General features: G+C 39.0%; 1 protein-coding gene across 3 annotated transcripts in view; it reads left to right on the top strand.

Moving 5' to 3' along the window:
• The first annotated feature begins 351 nt into the window (after positions 1–351).
• TERB1 (telomere repeat binding bouquet formation protein 1) overlaps positions 352–16,459 on the top strand; it is a 47,763-nt gene continuing 31,655 nt past the window's right edge. For 2 of the 3 annotated variants that reach the window (XM_087853349.1, XM_045814976.2), the window contains exons 1-4: positions 352–554; positions 6,318–6,380; positions 15,528–15,638; positions 15,827–15,955. In XM_087853349.1, coding sequence (XP_087709475.1) covers positions 6,350–6,380; positions 15,528–15,638; positions 15,827–15,955 — 271 coding nt within the window. In that variant the 5' untranslated portion in view covers positions 352–554; positions 6,318–6,349. Of the gene's footprint in view, positions 555–6,317; positions 6,381–15,527; positions 15,639–15,826; positions 15,956–16,459 lie in introns of those variants that run through there. The other variant, XM_087853348.1, reaches the window with a different exon arrangement.

Raw genomic sequence — 16,459 nt, 5'->3', positions numbered from 1 at the left:
GAAAACAAGGACAGAAAGCTTGGGGGAGAGGAATGAGGCCAGGCTTGGTGCTCAGATGGCCTCTTAACCCACGCTGTGCCGGGCAGCCACAGTCCCAGAGCCAGCCTCATCAACCTGGAGCCCGCTCTCCTAACTCCTTGCTGCTAACGCTCCTCTGAGCAAAGAAAGCCCTAAAAGCCGGGGGCGAGGAGATCGGAGGATTTCCCGTTCACACTGTGATTTTCCACCACTCAAAGACACTGCATCCACCTTCTTCATACCCGGAACCCACCGTGGTAACCTCGTTGGTGGGTGGGGGGGCGGTCAGCAGAGGCACCGGGTGGGGTGGGGGCGGGGCGGCCGGAAGTCCTGTCCCACGGAAGTAGGTCGGACCCGTTAGGCGGGAAACCAGGTAGAGCGTCGTCGTAGGCTGGCGGCAAGGGAGAAAGGGCGGAAACGCAGCGCTCGACTTGAGGTTAAAGGTCACGGCCTCTGCTCCCTGCGCGTTCGGATCCTGCCAGGGGTTCCGCCCCGGAACCGGGCTGTAGTCTCCTGTGGACGGTGGGCTACCTCCGGTAGGCCCGGGTCCGCCCTCACAGCGGTTGGGTTGTGGGACGCCCGGCTAGTCCCTGCCTAACCCCGTGACGTGAGGGGGTGGATTGAGCTGGCGGGAATGGGCCTTCTTCAGGAGGCTACAGTCCCCACAGCAGCTGGTGGCAGAAAGAGAATTGTTACGTACCGTATAGTCGGGCGTCTGGAGCCGGGCAGTTTCCGACCCTGATTGTACTTGAGAATTCCCGGGCCTCTCGCCGGGTGATTCTGGTGTATGGGAGGGATGGGAACCAGTGGTGAGGCCCTTTCTAAGACCGTGGGCCGGGCCGCGTGGGCTGCAGCACTTGAGGGGCGCTCCGGCTGCTGGTGAATCGCCGGGGACGGGGCGGGACTCGCGCCTTTAACCAGCATCGGTTCTTGGCAGGAGTTAGAAGAGTCCTGGTCTAAAAAGAGAGGGCTTGGGGAAGACCTCTGCTCTTCAAAACGAGATCCCCCGGCTCCTTAGGTGAGCCAGGCCTTGGCGTTAATGAGTGCAAACTAGGAAAACAAGTGTGGAGGTAGCCTTCCCTCCTTGGAAAGATCAGCATAGGGCATCGCCCACCTGTGCAAAGTGGCAAGAGGTGATGAGGATTAATGCGAAACAGCTGCTCCGATCTACTGAGTTTGGGCATGTAAATGTAGTGTGAACTCACTCCTGGTATCTTAGCTTGTTTTCTGCACCTGTTATTTCTCAGTCTCTTTGAACTATTCTAACAGCTAATTTATTTGCATATTGGCCCTTTGTCCCTCGCTTCTACTGTAAGGAAATTTTCCACAACGTGTGAGTCCAAGCTGGGTATCCGCTGTCAAGAACTTAGTGATGACAATCAGTCGTGGGATTTTCAGCCTGCCAGGTTTATACAGAAAATACCATTTATCGTTCTGATATTTTGGGGGTAATATTTAGATTTCAAAAAAGCTTTTCATGTTAACAGTTTATAGGCCAAGGGAAAGAGTAATTTTCAGCTAGTTTTCTTGCTTAAATTTGAATTTAACAGCACTATTCTGGGGAGTAGATTGAATTAAACCTGTAAGCGGAACGGTTTCTTCCTTTTACCTGGAAGCCCCCCCCCCTCCGCCGGTGAGAATACAGCAAATAATTTTGAAATCTTGTTCATTACAATTTGCATCTTCACTAAATTACAGAAAACGCTATCTGCTTTATTGAACAGATACTTTTGTGTTGGGGAAGAAACTGTATCTTATAATTTAAAATATAATTACATAATTATCAATCCCTTGAAAGTTATAGCTTGTCCTTTGCTATGGATGTTTCTAAAGCACTTAGCCAGTAAATAGGTGACTTGTATCAGTGCCACTAGGTATTTGGGAAACTCTATTTAGTTTTATTGTGCAAAGTAACCATTTATTTGAAAAAAGTATAAGAAAGACAAGGGAACATAGGGGCGCCTGGGTGGCACAGTGGTTAAGCGTCTGCCTTCGGCTCAGGGCGTGATCCCGGAGTTATGGGATCAAGCCCCACATCAGGCTCTTCCGCTATGAGCCTGCTTCTTCCTCTCCCACTCCCCCTGCTTGTGTTCCCTCTCTCACTGGCTGTCTCTATCTCTGTCATATAAATAAATAAAATCTTAAAAAAAAAAAAAGAACCTATTAAAAAAAAATAAAAAAAGAAAGACAGGGGAACAGAAGGTAGTGTATTTTGTCAGTTTCAGTTTCAAGATGTTTAGATTTTAAAGTTATATTCCTTTTTAAAATTAAAATCATATTTAAAAGCAGAATAATTAATTCTGACGAATTAAAACCAAGGAAGTAGTCCTTAAATTCCTTCACAAAGGAAGAACTTCCACATGTGATACAGTAGTCTGTTTTTATAAGTTTTTTTTTTAATTTAGTCTTCCTTTTCCAAATCAGAACCCATTTGCTCAGAGGTAATGCATGTTTATGTATGGGAGACAGTATAATAGAGGATAAGAGTGTATGGCCTCAGATTTTCTTGGTGCCCATTCCAGCTCTGGCACATACTGTCTGTTTGAACTTGGGCAAATTGTTTACCCTCTCCTCATCAGTCTTCATCCTGATAGCTCCCTCTTAGGATTGTTGTAAAAACTAAAAAGATAATATTTATAAGGTTTACAGAATACAGCCTTGCCTATGATAGGACTTGAATGTTAGAAGCTTTTATTATTATAAAATTTGTGAAAAATAGAAAAAAGTGGGATAAGACACCATAGAACCACCAGCTAAAGACAAGTGTTAATATGTTGTTGTTTTCTATGTAGTTTTATTTTGTGTTTGCCTCTACACAATTGGGATCATGCTGTAGATAAAAAATTTGAGTCTTGTTCTTTCAGATTAATTATAGCATAAGCATTTTGCCTTGTTTTTAAACATTTCAGGTAAACATCAGTATTCTTGTAACAGTATCCTGTGAATGTACCATAATGAACCTAACCATTCTTTTTTTTTTTTTTTTAATGATTTTTTATTATATTATGTTAGTCACCATACAGTACATCCCCGGTTTCCGATGTAAGGCTCGATGATTCATTAGTTGTGTATAACACCCAGTGCACCATGCAATACGTGCCCTCCTTACTACCCATCACCGGTCTATCCCATTCCCCCACCCCCCTCCCCTCTGAAGTCCTCAGTTTGTTTCTCATAGTCCATAGTCTCTCATGTTTCATTCCCCCTTCTGATTACCCCCCCTTTCTTTATCCCTTTCTTCCCCTACTGATCATCCTAGTTCTTATGTTCCATAGATGAGAGAAATCATATGATAGTTGTCTTTCTCTGCTTGACTTATTTCACTTAGCATTATCTCCTCCAGTGCCGTCCATGTTGTAGCAAATGTTGAGAACTCGTTCTTTCTGATAGCTGAGTAATATTCCATTGTATATATGGACCACAACTTCTTAATCCAGTCATCTGTTGAAGGGCATCTCGGCTCCTTCCACGATTTAGCTATTGTGGACATTGCTGCTATGAACATTGGGGTGCATATGGCCCTTCTCTTCACTACGTCTGTATCTTTGGGGTAAATACCCAGTAGTGCAATGGCTGGATCATAGGGTAGCTCAATTTTTAACTTTTTAAGGGACCTCCACACTGTTTTCCAGAGTGGCTGTACCAACTTGCATTCCCACCAACAGTGTAGGAGGGATCCCCTTTCTCCACATCCTCTCCAACAATTGTTGTTTCTTGCCTTGTCAATTTTTGCCATTCTAACTGGCGTAAGGTGGTATCTCAGTGTGGTTTTGATTTGAATTTCCTTGATGGCTAATGATTTTGAACATTTTTTCATGTGTCTGTTAGCCATTTGTATGTCTTCATTGGAAAAGTGTCTGTTCATATCTTCTGCCCATTTTTTGATTTGTTTATTTGTTTCTCGTGTATTGAGTTTGAGAAGTTCTTTGTAGATCTTGGATACCAGTCCTTTATCTGTAGTGTCATTTGCAAATATCTTCTCCCATTCCGTGGGCTGCCTCTTAGTTTTTCTGACTGTTTCCTTGGCTGTGCAGAAACTTTTAATCTTGATGAAGTCCCATAAATTCATTTTATCTTTTGTTTCTCTTGCCTTTGGGGATGTGTCATGAAAAAGGTTGCTTTGGCCGATGTCGTAGAGGTTGCTGCCTATGTTCTCCTCTAGAATTTTGATGGATTCCTGTCTCACATTGAGGTCTTTCATCCATTTGGAGTTTATTTTTGTGTATGGTGTGAGATAGTGGTCAAGTTTCATTCTTTTGCATGTAGCTGTCCAATTTTCCCAGCACCATTTATTGAAGAGACTGTCTTTTTCCCACCGGATATTTTTTCCTGCTTTATCAAATATTAGTTGCCCAAAGAGCCGAGGGTCCATTTCTGGGCTCTCTATTCTGTTCCATTGGTCTATGTGTCTGTTTTTGTGCCAGTACCATGCTGTCTTTGTGATCACAGCTTTGTAGTACAGCTCGAAATCCGGCATTGTGATGCCCCCAGCTTTGTTTTTCCTTTTCAACAGTTCCTTGGAGATTCGGGGCCTTTTCTGGTTCCATACAAATTTAAGGACTGTTTGTTCCAGTTCTTTGAAAAATGTCCTTGGTATTTTGATCGGGATAGCATTGAAAGTGTAGATTGCTCTGGGTAGCATGGACATTTTAACTATGTTAATTCTTCCGATCCATGAGCATGGAATATCTTTCCATCTTTTTATGTCTTCCTCAATGTCTTTCAAGAGTGATTTATAGTTTCTAGAATATAGGTCCTTTACGTCTCTGGTTAAGTTAATTCCAAGGTAACGTATGGTTTTTGGTGCTATTGTAAATGGGATGGATTCCCTAATTTCTCTTTCTTCGGTCTCGTTATTCGTGTATAGAAATGCAACTGATTTCTGAGCATTTATTTTGTATCCTGCCACGTTACTGAATTGCTCTATAACTTCTAATAATTTGGGAGTGGCTTCTTTTGGGTTTTCCATATAGAGTATCATGTCATCTGCAAAGAGAGACGTTTTGACTTCTTCTTTGCCAATTTGAATACCTTTGATCCCTTTTTGTCGTCTGATTGCTGTTGCAAGGACTTCTAGTACTATGTTGAATAATAGTGGCGAGAGTGGGCATCCTTGTCGAGTTCCTGATCTTAAGGGAAAGGCTTCCAGTTTTTCTCCATTGAGAATAATATTTGCAGTAGGCTTTTCATAGATGGCTTTTATGAGATTGAGAAATGTACCTTCTATTCCTACACTCTGAAGGGTTTTAATCAGGAAAGGATGCTGTATTTTGTCAAATGCTTTTTCGGCATCGATTGAGAGGATCATATGGTTCCTGAGTCTTTTCTTGTTGATATGATGTATCACGCTGATTGATTTGCGAATATTGAACCACGCTTGCATCCCAGGTATGAATCCCACTTGATCGTGATGGATAATCCTTCTAACCATTCTTTTAATGGAATATCTAGGTTAAAAAAATGGCAAAACTGGTATATATTTATATATTACCTTATAAAAGATTCTCGCATTTATTATTTGGGAATTTTATTTCCATTCTGAAAATGAGAAATAATAGAAAGGATAAGTAGCTATCTCCCTTTAACCTTGTAGTATTGGAGTAAATAAGAATTCTAGAGTTCTGTGAGTCCTGATGACTCTAAGAAGTTAATCAGACTCTGATTTTTCTAATAAATCAATGTAGCATATAAGATGCCATATCAGGGTTGCTGGTTATTTTAAAAATTCTTCTAACTAGTGATATATAAACAAAGATTTTAGCTTAATAGTAGAATACTATGTTGAAAAAAAAACATGGGTTGTTAGGAAAACTTTTAATATTAACCTTAGCTTGTGTAGAGAAATGGAGTTCTTAAGTGTGTGTGTGTGTGTGTGTGATTTAAATTTCTGATTCATGGAGGGGTAACCAATCAGAGTGATGGGATGAAAATTTACAGGAAAGAAAATGAGGAAGGAGTACCAGAAGTGGATCAGTTAGATTCAGTTAACTAACCATTTTTATGTTTATTTAATAAAATGTGTTGAGTGCTTGTAGTACGTAAGAATGTCACATGCGTTTATGTAGGTTTTCAAATTTAATTCTTGTAACAGTTTTATAAAGTAGGAATTTCCTATTTTGCAGATGAGGAAACTGAACCTCAGAGAACTTAAGTACAACCTTTATCTCATATTTAATAGGTTGTAGATTCAGTCTCTGCTCTCTGGCTTCAGGAAAACTATTTTTCCCTACCCCTTTGCATTTAAAGTTCTGGAATTCTCAAACACTGATTTATATTGAGAGAATACTTTTATCTTATAGATGAAATGTAAGGAAAAAGAATACAGACAAGCATGGAAAGTGAAGACACAAAGAAGATACAAGGTGAGAAATTAAGGATTATTTAGCTGGAATTAATTTTATGATCTATTTGTGGGATATACTGCAGATTATCTGACAAGATCCAGGAAATGAAAGAATTATTCAGCAATTTACATACATATTTATTGTGCATCTATCCTGCCTGTCACACTGACTTCAGGACACTGACATTCTAATGGGTAAAGGCATGCTGATAATTAGAATACCGTATGATAGCTGATTTAATAGAGATATAAACAAGAACAGTGGGAACCTGAGAGAACCAACACCAACGTATACGTGGAGGTACAGATTTCAGAGTTGTTCTTAGAAAGATAGAAATTATATCCATGGGCATGGAGGAAATTCACCAGAGAGGAAATATTAAAAAAAAAAAAAAAAAGGATGGGAAATGGTGTTCCTTAATGCACACCATCACGTAAGGGTTTGGCTGAGGAAGAGGACCATCAAAGATTGAGAAAAACATTTCAGAAAGGAGAATGTAAAGTCAGGAATGTGGAATTTTGGAAACGAGCCTTAGGAGAATACTTCATGAGAAAGATTGCTTGAGCTCATCAGTGTCAAATGTCCACAGATGATGACTGAATTAATTATCCACTAGATTTTCTATTTAGGAGATCATTTGTTTTATTAACAGTAAATTTAATACATTTCAGCCAGGTTGCAGTATACTGACTTTTGGTTGGGAAATAAGGATCTGGAGACAGTGTGAATACCTAACTTCTTAAAAGCTTGACTAAAGAAATAGGGCAATAGGTACAGGGAGACTGTAATGTTAAGAGAGTCTTGTAAGGAGAGTAGAGACAAGAGAATATATGAAGAGGGAGTGGAGATTCTGGAGAGGGAGAGGTTGAAGAAAACTGAAGAGGGGGGGATAATTGTAGATGCCCCTCTCAGACTCTCTATTACACTATGGGAATTACTCACATCTTCCTCTGTCTCCATCACCAGATTTTGAGTTCCTTGGAATCAGAATTTCCATTTGGTACAGAGTGGATGCATGGTAGACAGGCAATAAATATTTGTTAAATGAATAAATGAATAGATTTTTAAGGAAGTCTTGGGCCTGTAATGGTGCCATTTGAGTTGCATGTGAGAGAAATCAACTTGAACTAGTACAAGCAAGAAAGGAAATAATATATCAGTTCATATCACTGGGAAACTCAGAGTTGTGAGGAAGAGTTCTCCAAAGAAAGCACAAGAAGGAGGAGGGAAGTCATTCTCGGCAGGAAAAAGACCCCACCAAAGTATACTAGTTGTAGTCACTATAGGGTCCCACAACACGGGAGAATGGATTAACAGGAAGGGTGCAAGATACCTGATATTGTAGAGGAAGAGATAAGAATGAGTGTGGCTGTGAATATTTTATAGGAATTCTGTGTTGTTAAAAGTGGGGAATTCTGTGAGGCCTAACATCTGTGTCTTTGAGGATTTATCTCTGCATTTGTAACCTGCTTTTGCCCAGAGAGCAAGGCAAGCCGGAGATACCAGATAATTAATGGCCTGGGAGCAGCCATGAACAAATGACTGATTGGAGTTGGTGGGTAATACTCTTCACCCTTTGGTGGGGATGACTCTGAGACACATGGCTCCACCCTGGCTCCCAGAGTTCCCTTGTGGAGTGAAGCTCCAGTTACCCTTAATAATAACCTGCTTCTGTCTGCCTTCCTGTCCTATCTCACTTTCTCAAAAAAAAATACTTAACACTCAAATCCTTGTCTCTTGGTCTACTTCTGGGGAAACCCAGTTAAAACAAAGTGGGGGAGAAGGAGATGTGGGACAGGGTTGGAGGTTTAAAGGTAGCTGAGGGGCACCTGGGTGGCTCAGTCGTTAAGCATCTGCCTTCGGTTCAGGTCATGATCCCAGGGTCCTGGGATCGAGCCTCGCATCGGGCTCCCTGCTCAGCGGGAAGCCTGCTTCTCCCTCTCCCGCTCCCCCTGCTTGTGTTCCCTCTCTCGCTGTCTCTCTTTCTCTCTGCCAAATAAATAAATAAATAAAATCTTAAAAAAAAAAAATAAAGGTAGCTGAAGATTTGGAATAGCCATTGAGGAAAATGTCAGAGGAAACAGAAGGGTGTGAGAGCTAGAGCTGACCATGGTGGGATTGTTGAGTAGATTTGGGGGTTATAACTTGGAATGCATACCAAACATTTGTAATGGCATAATTGCTTGATTTTCTTTTTTTCCTTTAGCAATGCCCAAATTTGGGCTGAAACAGAGAAAGGAAAGTGTTTTTGAGTCATGATTAGGATTAGAGGACACGTTTAGTAGAAGGACAGGGGGTCAAAGTAATCTTAGCAAGATAATGGTTGAGGTGATGAATCATGGGATCTAGGATGAATAAAAAAGGAAATGAAACTAGAAGCCTCAGTGAACAGGAGGAGTAAAGGGATTAGAGATTTTAGGGGTCAAGGAGTAAATACAAGAATAAGGAAGTAAGACAGTTGAAAGAATTAGGGTTAATATTCTAAAAGTAAAATGATAGTCTTGAAAATATTACCTATAGACCTGTTCTGACTAATGACAGGGGTCCAGAGTTTGGCATTAGAAGTGAGTAGCCAGATTTACATACAGTTTGAGATATAGAAAAGAGAGAGACTGTCTCTTTCCCAGTATCCATATCAGTCACCCAAAAGAACTGAGATTGGGGTCACTTTGGTCATTTGGACAACTGCAAAGCATACCAGTAATTTGGTTTATGTATATAGAATAGCTTTATTAAAATATAATTGACATACCACACAATTCATCCATTTAAAGTATATAATTCAGTTGTTTTTAATATAGTCACAGTATTGTACAACCATCATCACAATCAATTTTAGTGCATTTTTATCACTCCCAAAGAAACCCTGTACCCTTTAGCAGTCACACCCCCTCCCCAACTGTAGGCAACTGCTAATCTATTTTCTATCTCTAGACTTGCCTATTCTGGACATGTAAATTGGATCATACACAGGCTTTTGTGGCTGGCTTCTTTCACTTAGCATAGTATTTTCAAGGATTATTCAAGTTTTATCAGTATCTTCATTCCTTTTTGTTGGTGAATAATACTCCATTGAATGGATATATCATATTTTGTTTATCCATTAAAGAGGTGATGGAAATCTGGGTTTCCACTGTTTGGCAGTTATGAGTTATGTTGCTGTGAACATTCACGTACAAGTTTTTGTGTGACATGTTTTCATTTCTCTGGGGCATATATCTAGTAGAATTGTTGAATCTGTGATAAATTTATGTTTAACCTTTTGCGGAACTGCTAGACTTTTTGCCAACGTGGCTATACCATTTAACATTCCTACAGCAATGTATAAGGGCTCCAGTTTCTTCAAATTCTTGGTAAACACTTGTCATAATCTGTCTTTTTGATTATAGCCATCCTAGTGGATGTGAAGTGGTATTTTTTAAACTATGTATTTCTTTAAGATTTTATTTATTTATTTGAGAGCACGAGAATGGGGGGGTGGGGGGGACAGAGGAAGAAGCAGACTCCCTGCTGAGCAGGGAGCCTGATGGGGGACTGGATCCTGGGACACCAGGATCATGACCTGAGCCGAAGGCAGTCACTTAACCAACAGGCACCCCTGTGAAATGTTATTTAATTGTAGTTTGGTTTGCATTTCCTTAATGACTAATGATGTTGAACATCTTTTCATGTACTAATTGACCATTTGTATATCTTTTTTGGAGAAATGTCTGTTCTATGCTTTTTACTTGGGTTAGCTTTTTATTATTGAGTTCTAAGAATTCTTTATATGTTCTGAACACAAGCCTCTTATCTGATATCTGATTTGTAGATACATTCTTCCCTTCTGTGTTTTGTCTTTTCACATTCTTGTTATCTTTTGAAGCTCAAAAAATTTCAATTTTTCAATCCAGTTTATTTATCTAATTTTCTTTTATAATTTGTGCTTTTATATTGTATGTACTTGAGTTTTTGTTTTATTTTCTTCGGGAAGTATTGAAGGTTGTATAGGCTGGAGAAGGTAAAACTGAGTTGTAGATGTCATTAGGTGCTTTGTCTGGGAAGGGAGGGATTATAGTAGAAAATATCAAAGTGGGAGAGGGGAGTACAGGAGGGAATAGAGGAATACATAAAGAAGTTTCTTGTTTTCTGCAGTTGTGCCTAGAGTTGAAAATCACCATGCCGTATTCAAAAATCCTCTTTGGGTTATTGTTGACGATGAGTGGCTTATTGCTATCCATAGAGCCACACTAACCTTCTCACAGTTTCTATTAATGTGAATATGATCAATAAGTGTTTGCTGTTGCTTCAAGATAATTTAGTGATAACCTTCGTACTATGGTTTTTCACTAACAAGTTGAGTCATGAATAATTTTATTGAACCAAATTGTCAGTTGAATTTCTTTTAAGAGGAAGATTAAATATTGGTTGACAATAGATCTAAGTTTCTTTTAGTGTGTTCCTCTATATTTTTATGTTTTTTCTTCATCCTATATCTTTGAGAACTTTAAATGTTAATTCAAGCATTGTGTCAGAATCTGCATACAATTTTATTTAAATCCTTAAAACAAAGAGAATAAATCGTTTAAAGGTTGTAGTGAAGAGTTATAGGAAAATGATTGCCTTTCATTTTTAGTTGCAAGTAAATATTTCAAGTTTATATTTTCATAAGTTTACATATATATGCATATACACACACACACACACACACACAAACAGTAGCACAATCAGGATAGGGAATCCGTCCTCGTGCACCCTTACAATACCTCTTCCTGGACCCCTTTCCCCCAAGCAACCACTGATCTGCCTTCTGCTACTATAGGTAAGTTTACATTTTTTTTCCCCAATACATGGAGTAATATAGTATATATTCTTCCTTTGTGGTTTCTTTCAGTATAATTATTTTGAGATTCCTCCATTTTGTTGCATATATCGATAGTTAACTCCTTTTTATTGCTTTACTTAGCAATAGTGTATGGTCATACCACAATTTATCCATTCATCTGTTGTTGGACATTTCAGTTGTTTTCAGTTTTTGGCTATTACATATAACGTTACCATGAACATTTGTGTATAAGTCTTTGTATGGACACATACCTGCTTTTCTTTTGGGTGAATTTATGAAACTGCTGAGGGGCACTTGGTTGGCTCAGTCTGTTAACCGCCTGCCTTTGCTCCGGTCATGATCTCAGGGTCCTGGAATGGAGCCCTGTGTCAGGCTCCCTGCTGAGCGGGGAGCCTGCTTCTCCCTCGCCCTCTGCTGTCTCTCTCAAATAAATAAAATCTTTAAAAAAAGAAAATGAAGTTTTAAATTTTGATGAAATACAGCATATTCATTATTTTTCTGCAGATTGTGTTATTTACGTTGTGCCTAAGAAATTTGCATCTAAACCAAGGTGGCAAAGATTTTTTCCTGTGTTATCTTTTAAAAGTTTTATAGTTCCAGCTTTTACATTATGTCTGTAATCCCTTTTGGGTTAATTTTTGCATATGGTTTGATTCAAGTTTGGTTTGTTATGTTTCTGAATGTGGCAATCTAGTTGTTACAGTACCATTTATTGGAAAGACTATCCTTTCTCCTCTGCATTGCCTTTGTGCCTTTGTAAAAAAATAAGCCTGTTGGGATTACATTGAATTTATAGATCAAATTGAGGAAATCGACATTTTAACAATATTTAGTCCTCCAACCCATAAAAAAGGTGTTTTACTCCCTTTATTTCAATCTTCTTTAAGATGTCTCAGCAGTATTTTTTAGGTTTTAGTAGACATGTTGTTCACATCTTTTGTCAGATTTATCCCTAAGTATTTCATATTTTTGATACTATTATAAGCAGCATTGTTGTTGTTGTTTTTAAAGTAGACTCCATGCCCAGGGCAGAGCCCAGTGCAAGGCTCTAACTCATGACTATGAGTTCATGACCTGAGCCGAGATCAAGAGTTGGATGCTCAACTGACTGAGCCACCCAGGCTCCCCATAAATGGCATTATTTTTCAGTTTCAATTTTCAATTACTTATTGCTGGCATATACAGAAATATAATTGATTTCTGTATGATAAATGGATATACTGAAATCTTACTATACTCAGTAATCTGATTCCATCAGATTATCTATATAGAAGGTCATGTTATACATGAAGGCAGATAGTTTTACTACCTTCTTCCTAATTTGAATGTCTTTTGTTTCTTTTTCTCATTTGATGGCACTGGCTAAGCTCTCCAGTACAATGTTAAATGGAATGTTAAATAGAATGACATTGGCTAGACTCCCCAGTACAATGTTAAACATCTCTGTCTTGTTCCTGACTCAGGGATAAAGAATTCAGTCTTTCTCTGTTAAGTATTACGTTTACTATAGGGCTTTTTTTTTTTGTAGATATACTTTTTTAGATTGAGGAGGTTTTTTTTTTTTTTTTTAAGATTTTATTTATTTATTTGACAGAGAGAGAGAGAGCCAGTGAGAGAGGGAACATAAGCAGGGGGAGTGGGAGAGAAAGAAGCAGACTCCCAGCGCTCCCGGTGGAGCAAGGAGCCTGATGCGGGCTCGATCCCAGGACCCTGGCATCACGCCCTGAGCCGAGGCAGATGCTTAACAACTGAGCCACCCAGGCGCCCCTGATTTTTCATATCTTAAGCCAACCCTGGATTCTTACGATAAACCCATTTGGTCATATTGTATTGTTATTTTAATATGTTTTTAGATTCAGTTTGCTAAAATTGTTTAGACTTTTTACATGAATGTTCATGAGGGATATTGGTCTGTAGTTATCTTTTTTTTTCTTTCTGATGGCTTTGGTTTTGGTATTAGGGTAATGCTGGCCTCATAGAGTAAGTTGGGAAGTATTCCTTCACTCTGAACTTTTGGAAAAGTTTGTGTAGAATTGGTATTACTTCTTCCTTAAACGTTTAGAAGAGTTTACAAATGAAGCTATCTGAAACTGGAGTTTTCTTTACAAAAGGTTTTTAAAGTATGATTTCAATTTTTTTCACAGATATAGGACTATTTAGGTTATCTGTGTTTTTCTTACATGAGTTTCGATAATTTGTGTCTTTCTTTTTTAAAATATTTTATTTACTTATTTGAGAGAGCGTGCATGCGCATGAGCAGGGAGAGGGGGAGGGGCAGGGCAGAAGGAGAAGCAGACTCCCCGCTGAGCAGGGAGACCCACTTGGGGCTCAGTCCTAGGACCCTGGGATCATGACCTGAGCCAAAGGTCAAGGCTTAACCAACTGAGTCTCCCAGGTGCCCAGTTTGTGTCTTTCTTAATGATTTTATTTTTTTTAAATAATCTCTACACCCAACGTGGGGCTCAATTTATAATCCCAAAATCAGGAGTTGCATGCTTTACTGACTGAGCCAGCCAGATGCCCCTAATTTGTGTCTTTCAAGCAATTTGTCCATTTTACCTAAGTCATTGAATCTATAGATAAGAAGTTGTGCAGAGCTATTATTTATCTTTTGAATGTAAATAGAATCTATGATGATGCCAGCTCATTCTGGTATTGTAATTTGTGTCTTTGCACCTTTTTCTCATCAGTTTGTCTAGAGGTTTTTCAGTTTTATTGATCTTCTCAAAGAACCAGTTCTGTTGTTTTTCTGCTTTCAATCTCATTGATTTTTAGCTTTGATCTTTATTTCCTTCTTTCTACTTACTTTGGGTTTAATTTACTGTTTTCATAGTTTCTTTTTTTTTTTTTTTTTTTTAGAGATTTTATTTATTTATTTGACAGAGACACAGCCAGCAAGAGACGGAACACAGGCGGGGTGGGGGGTGGGAGAGGAAGAAGCAGGCTCCCAGCAGAGGAGCCTGATGTGGGGCTTGATCCCAGGACTCTGGGATCACGCCCTGAGCCGAAGGCAGATGCTTAATGACTGACCCACCCAGACACCCCCTGTTTTTATAGTTTCTTAAGATGGAAGCTGAGGTCATTAATTTGAGACCTTTCTTCTTCTTCCTTTTTTTTTTTTTAAGATTTTATTTATTTATTAGACAGAGAGAGAGAGAACACAAGCAGGGGGGAGCGGCATAGGGAGAGGAAGAAGCAGGCTCCCCACTGAGCAGGGAGCCTGATGTGGCACTCAGTCCCAGGACCCTGGGATCATGATCTGAGCCGAAGGCAGATGCTTAACCGACTGAGCCACCCAGGCGCCCCAAGACCTTTCTTTTTTTTTATAATGTAAGCATTTAGTATTGTAAATTTCCTCCCAAATAACTGTTTCGGTAGCATCCTATAAGTTATAATGTGTTGTATTTTCATTTTCATTCAGTTCATTTCTAAATGGCAGATGTTTAAGCCAGGGTAGCTTTATTTAAAGAAAATAATATTTGAATTTTCTTTTTTTTTTTTTTTTAAGATTTTATTTATTTATTTGACAGAGAGAGAGACAGCCAGCGAGAGAGGGAACACAAGCAGGGGGAGCGGGAGAGGAAGAAGCAGGCTCATACTGGAGAAGCCTGATGTGGGGCTTGATCCCACAACGCCGGGATCACGCCCTGAGCCGAAGGCAGACGCTTAACCGCTCTGCCACCCAGGCGCCCTTAATATTTGAATTTTCTTATGTTTCATGCAAGGGGAAAATCTAACAGTTATAAGAAGTTCATTTCAAGTTCTTTTATTTAAGGAATATCTTTTATATAGCTTTACTGTTTGATTAAAAAAGGAATATATACTTATTATTTTTAAAATGAACATTACAAAGATATATTTAGAAAGTGAAATTTAAATGGTTAGTTTTTCATTTGCTGCAACATGGACGGCACTGGAGGAGATAATGCTAAGTGAAATAAGTCAAGCAGAGAAAGACAATTATCATATGGTTTCTCTCACCTATGGAACATAAGAACTAGGAAGATCGGTAAGGGAAGAAAGGGATAAAGAAAGGGGGGTAATCAGAAGGGGGAATGAAATATGAGAGACTATGGACTCTGAGAAACAAACTGAGGGCCTCAGAGGGGAGGGGGGTGGGGGAATGGGATAGACTGGTGATGGGTAGTAAGGAGGGCACGTATTGCATGGTGTACTGGGTGTTATACACAACTAATGAATCATCGAACTTTACATCGGAAACCGGGGACGTACTGTATGGTGACTAACATAATATAATAAAAAAAAATTAAAAAAAAAAAAAGGTTAGTTTTTGAAAGGAAACATTTGGTTTAAAAAAAAATGAAATTTTTTTTCTTCAGAAATGAAGACTGACCTAAACTTACTATTGGAGTGCCTGAAGTATCAAATGGACAACCCTTTCTCACAAAAGGAAGCTTTGGTCACTATTCATTCAATTTGTCAACAAAACAGTAAGACATGATAGTGAATTTTTATCTGTGATTCTTGTTCTTTAGTATTGTGGTATATGAAATATGCATAGTTCTTTCTCTTTGAGTCAGTTACTCTGCATGCTTTGTTACTATGTTCATGTGATTTATTTTCTCCTTACAAGATTCATAATACCATTTATGTTTTGTTTTGTCTGCACACCCTATAGGTAATGCAGGTGTTTATTTTCGGGAAATTGGTGGTTTGATGTTTGTAAAAAATCTTGCAAAGGCAAGTGAACATAGCATGGTAAAAGAAGCAGCCTTATACACATTAGGAGCTGTTGCAGAACAAAATGGTAAAATATGAAAACTTTTTTTTCATTATCCTTCAGGCATTGTGCTATATTTTAACAAACTACTAAAAAGTGATTTTAGATTTAAGTTCCATTTTTACATGTCTGGATAGTTTTATCCAGGTATTTTATTTATTTATTTAAATTCGTGCATGCCAATTATTAACTAATGAAGGAACTAGTAAAATATGACAACTGTTTCAAAGGCAATGATAAAAAAAAAGCATAGGCATTAGAGAATGTTGAAATGGATTTATAAGTAGGCATATAACTGGTCAGTATCTGTGGGGCAACAGTCAGTTGCATTCTACTGGCCAAAATGTTTTGTATTTCTATGATCAAGAATAACCTGGGGCACCTGGGTGGTGCAGTTGGTTAAGTGTCTGACTCTTGGTTTTGGCTCAGGTTGTGATCTCAGGGTTGTGAGATTGAGCCCTATGTGAGATTCTCTCTCCCTCTTCCTCTGCCCCTCCTGCTCATGCATGAGTGTTCGTGTGCTCGCGTTTC

Source organism: Ursus americanus, chromosome 21, assembly GCF_024610735.1.
Source record: "Ursus americanus isolate L20-20 chromosome 21, mUrsAme1.1.p, whole genome shotgun sequence".
NCBI classification, from domain to species: Eukaryota; Metazoa; Chordata; class Mammalia; order Carnivora; family Ursidae; genus Ursus; species Ursus americanus.
This window is presented reverse-complemented; position numbering and strand designations above follow the sequence as displayed.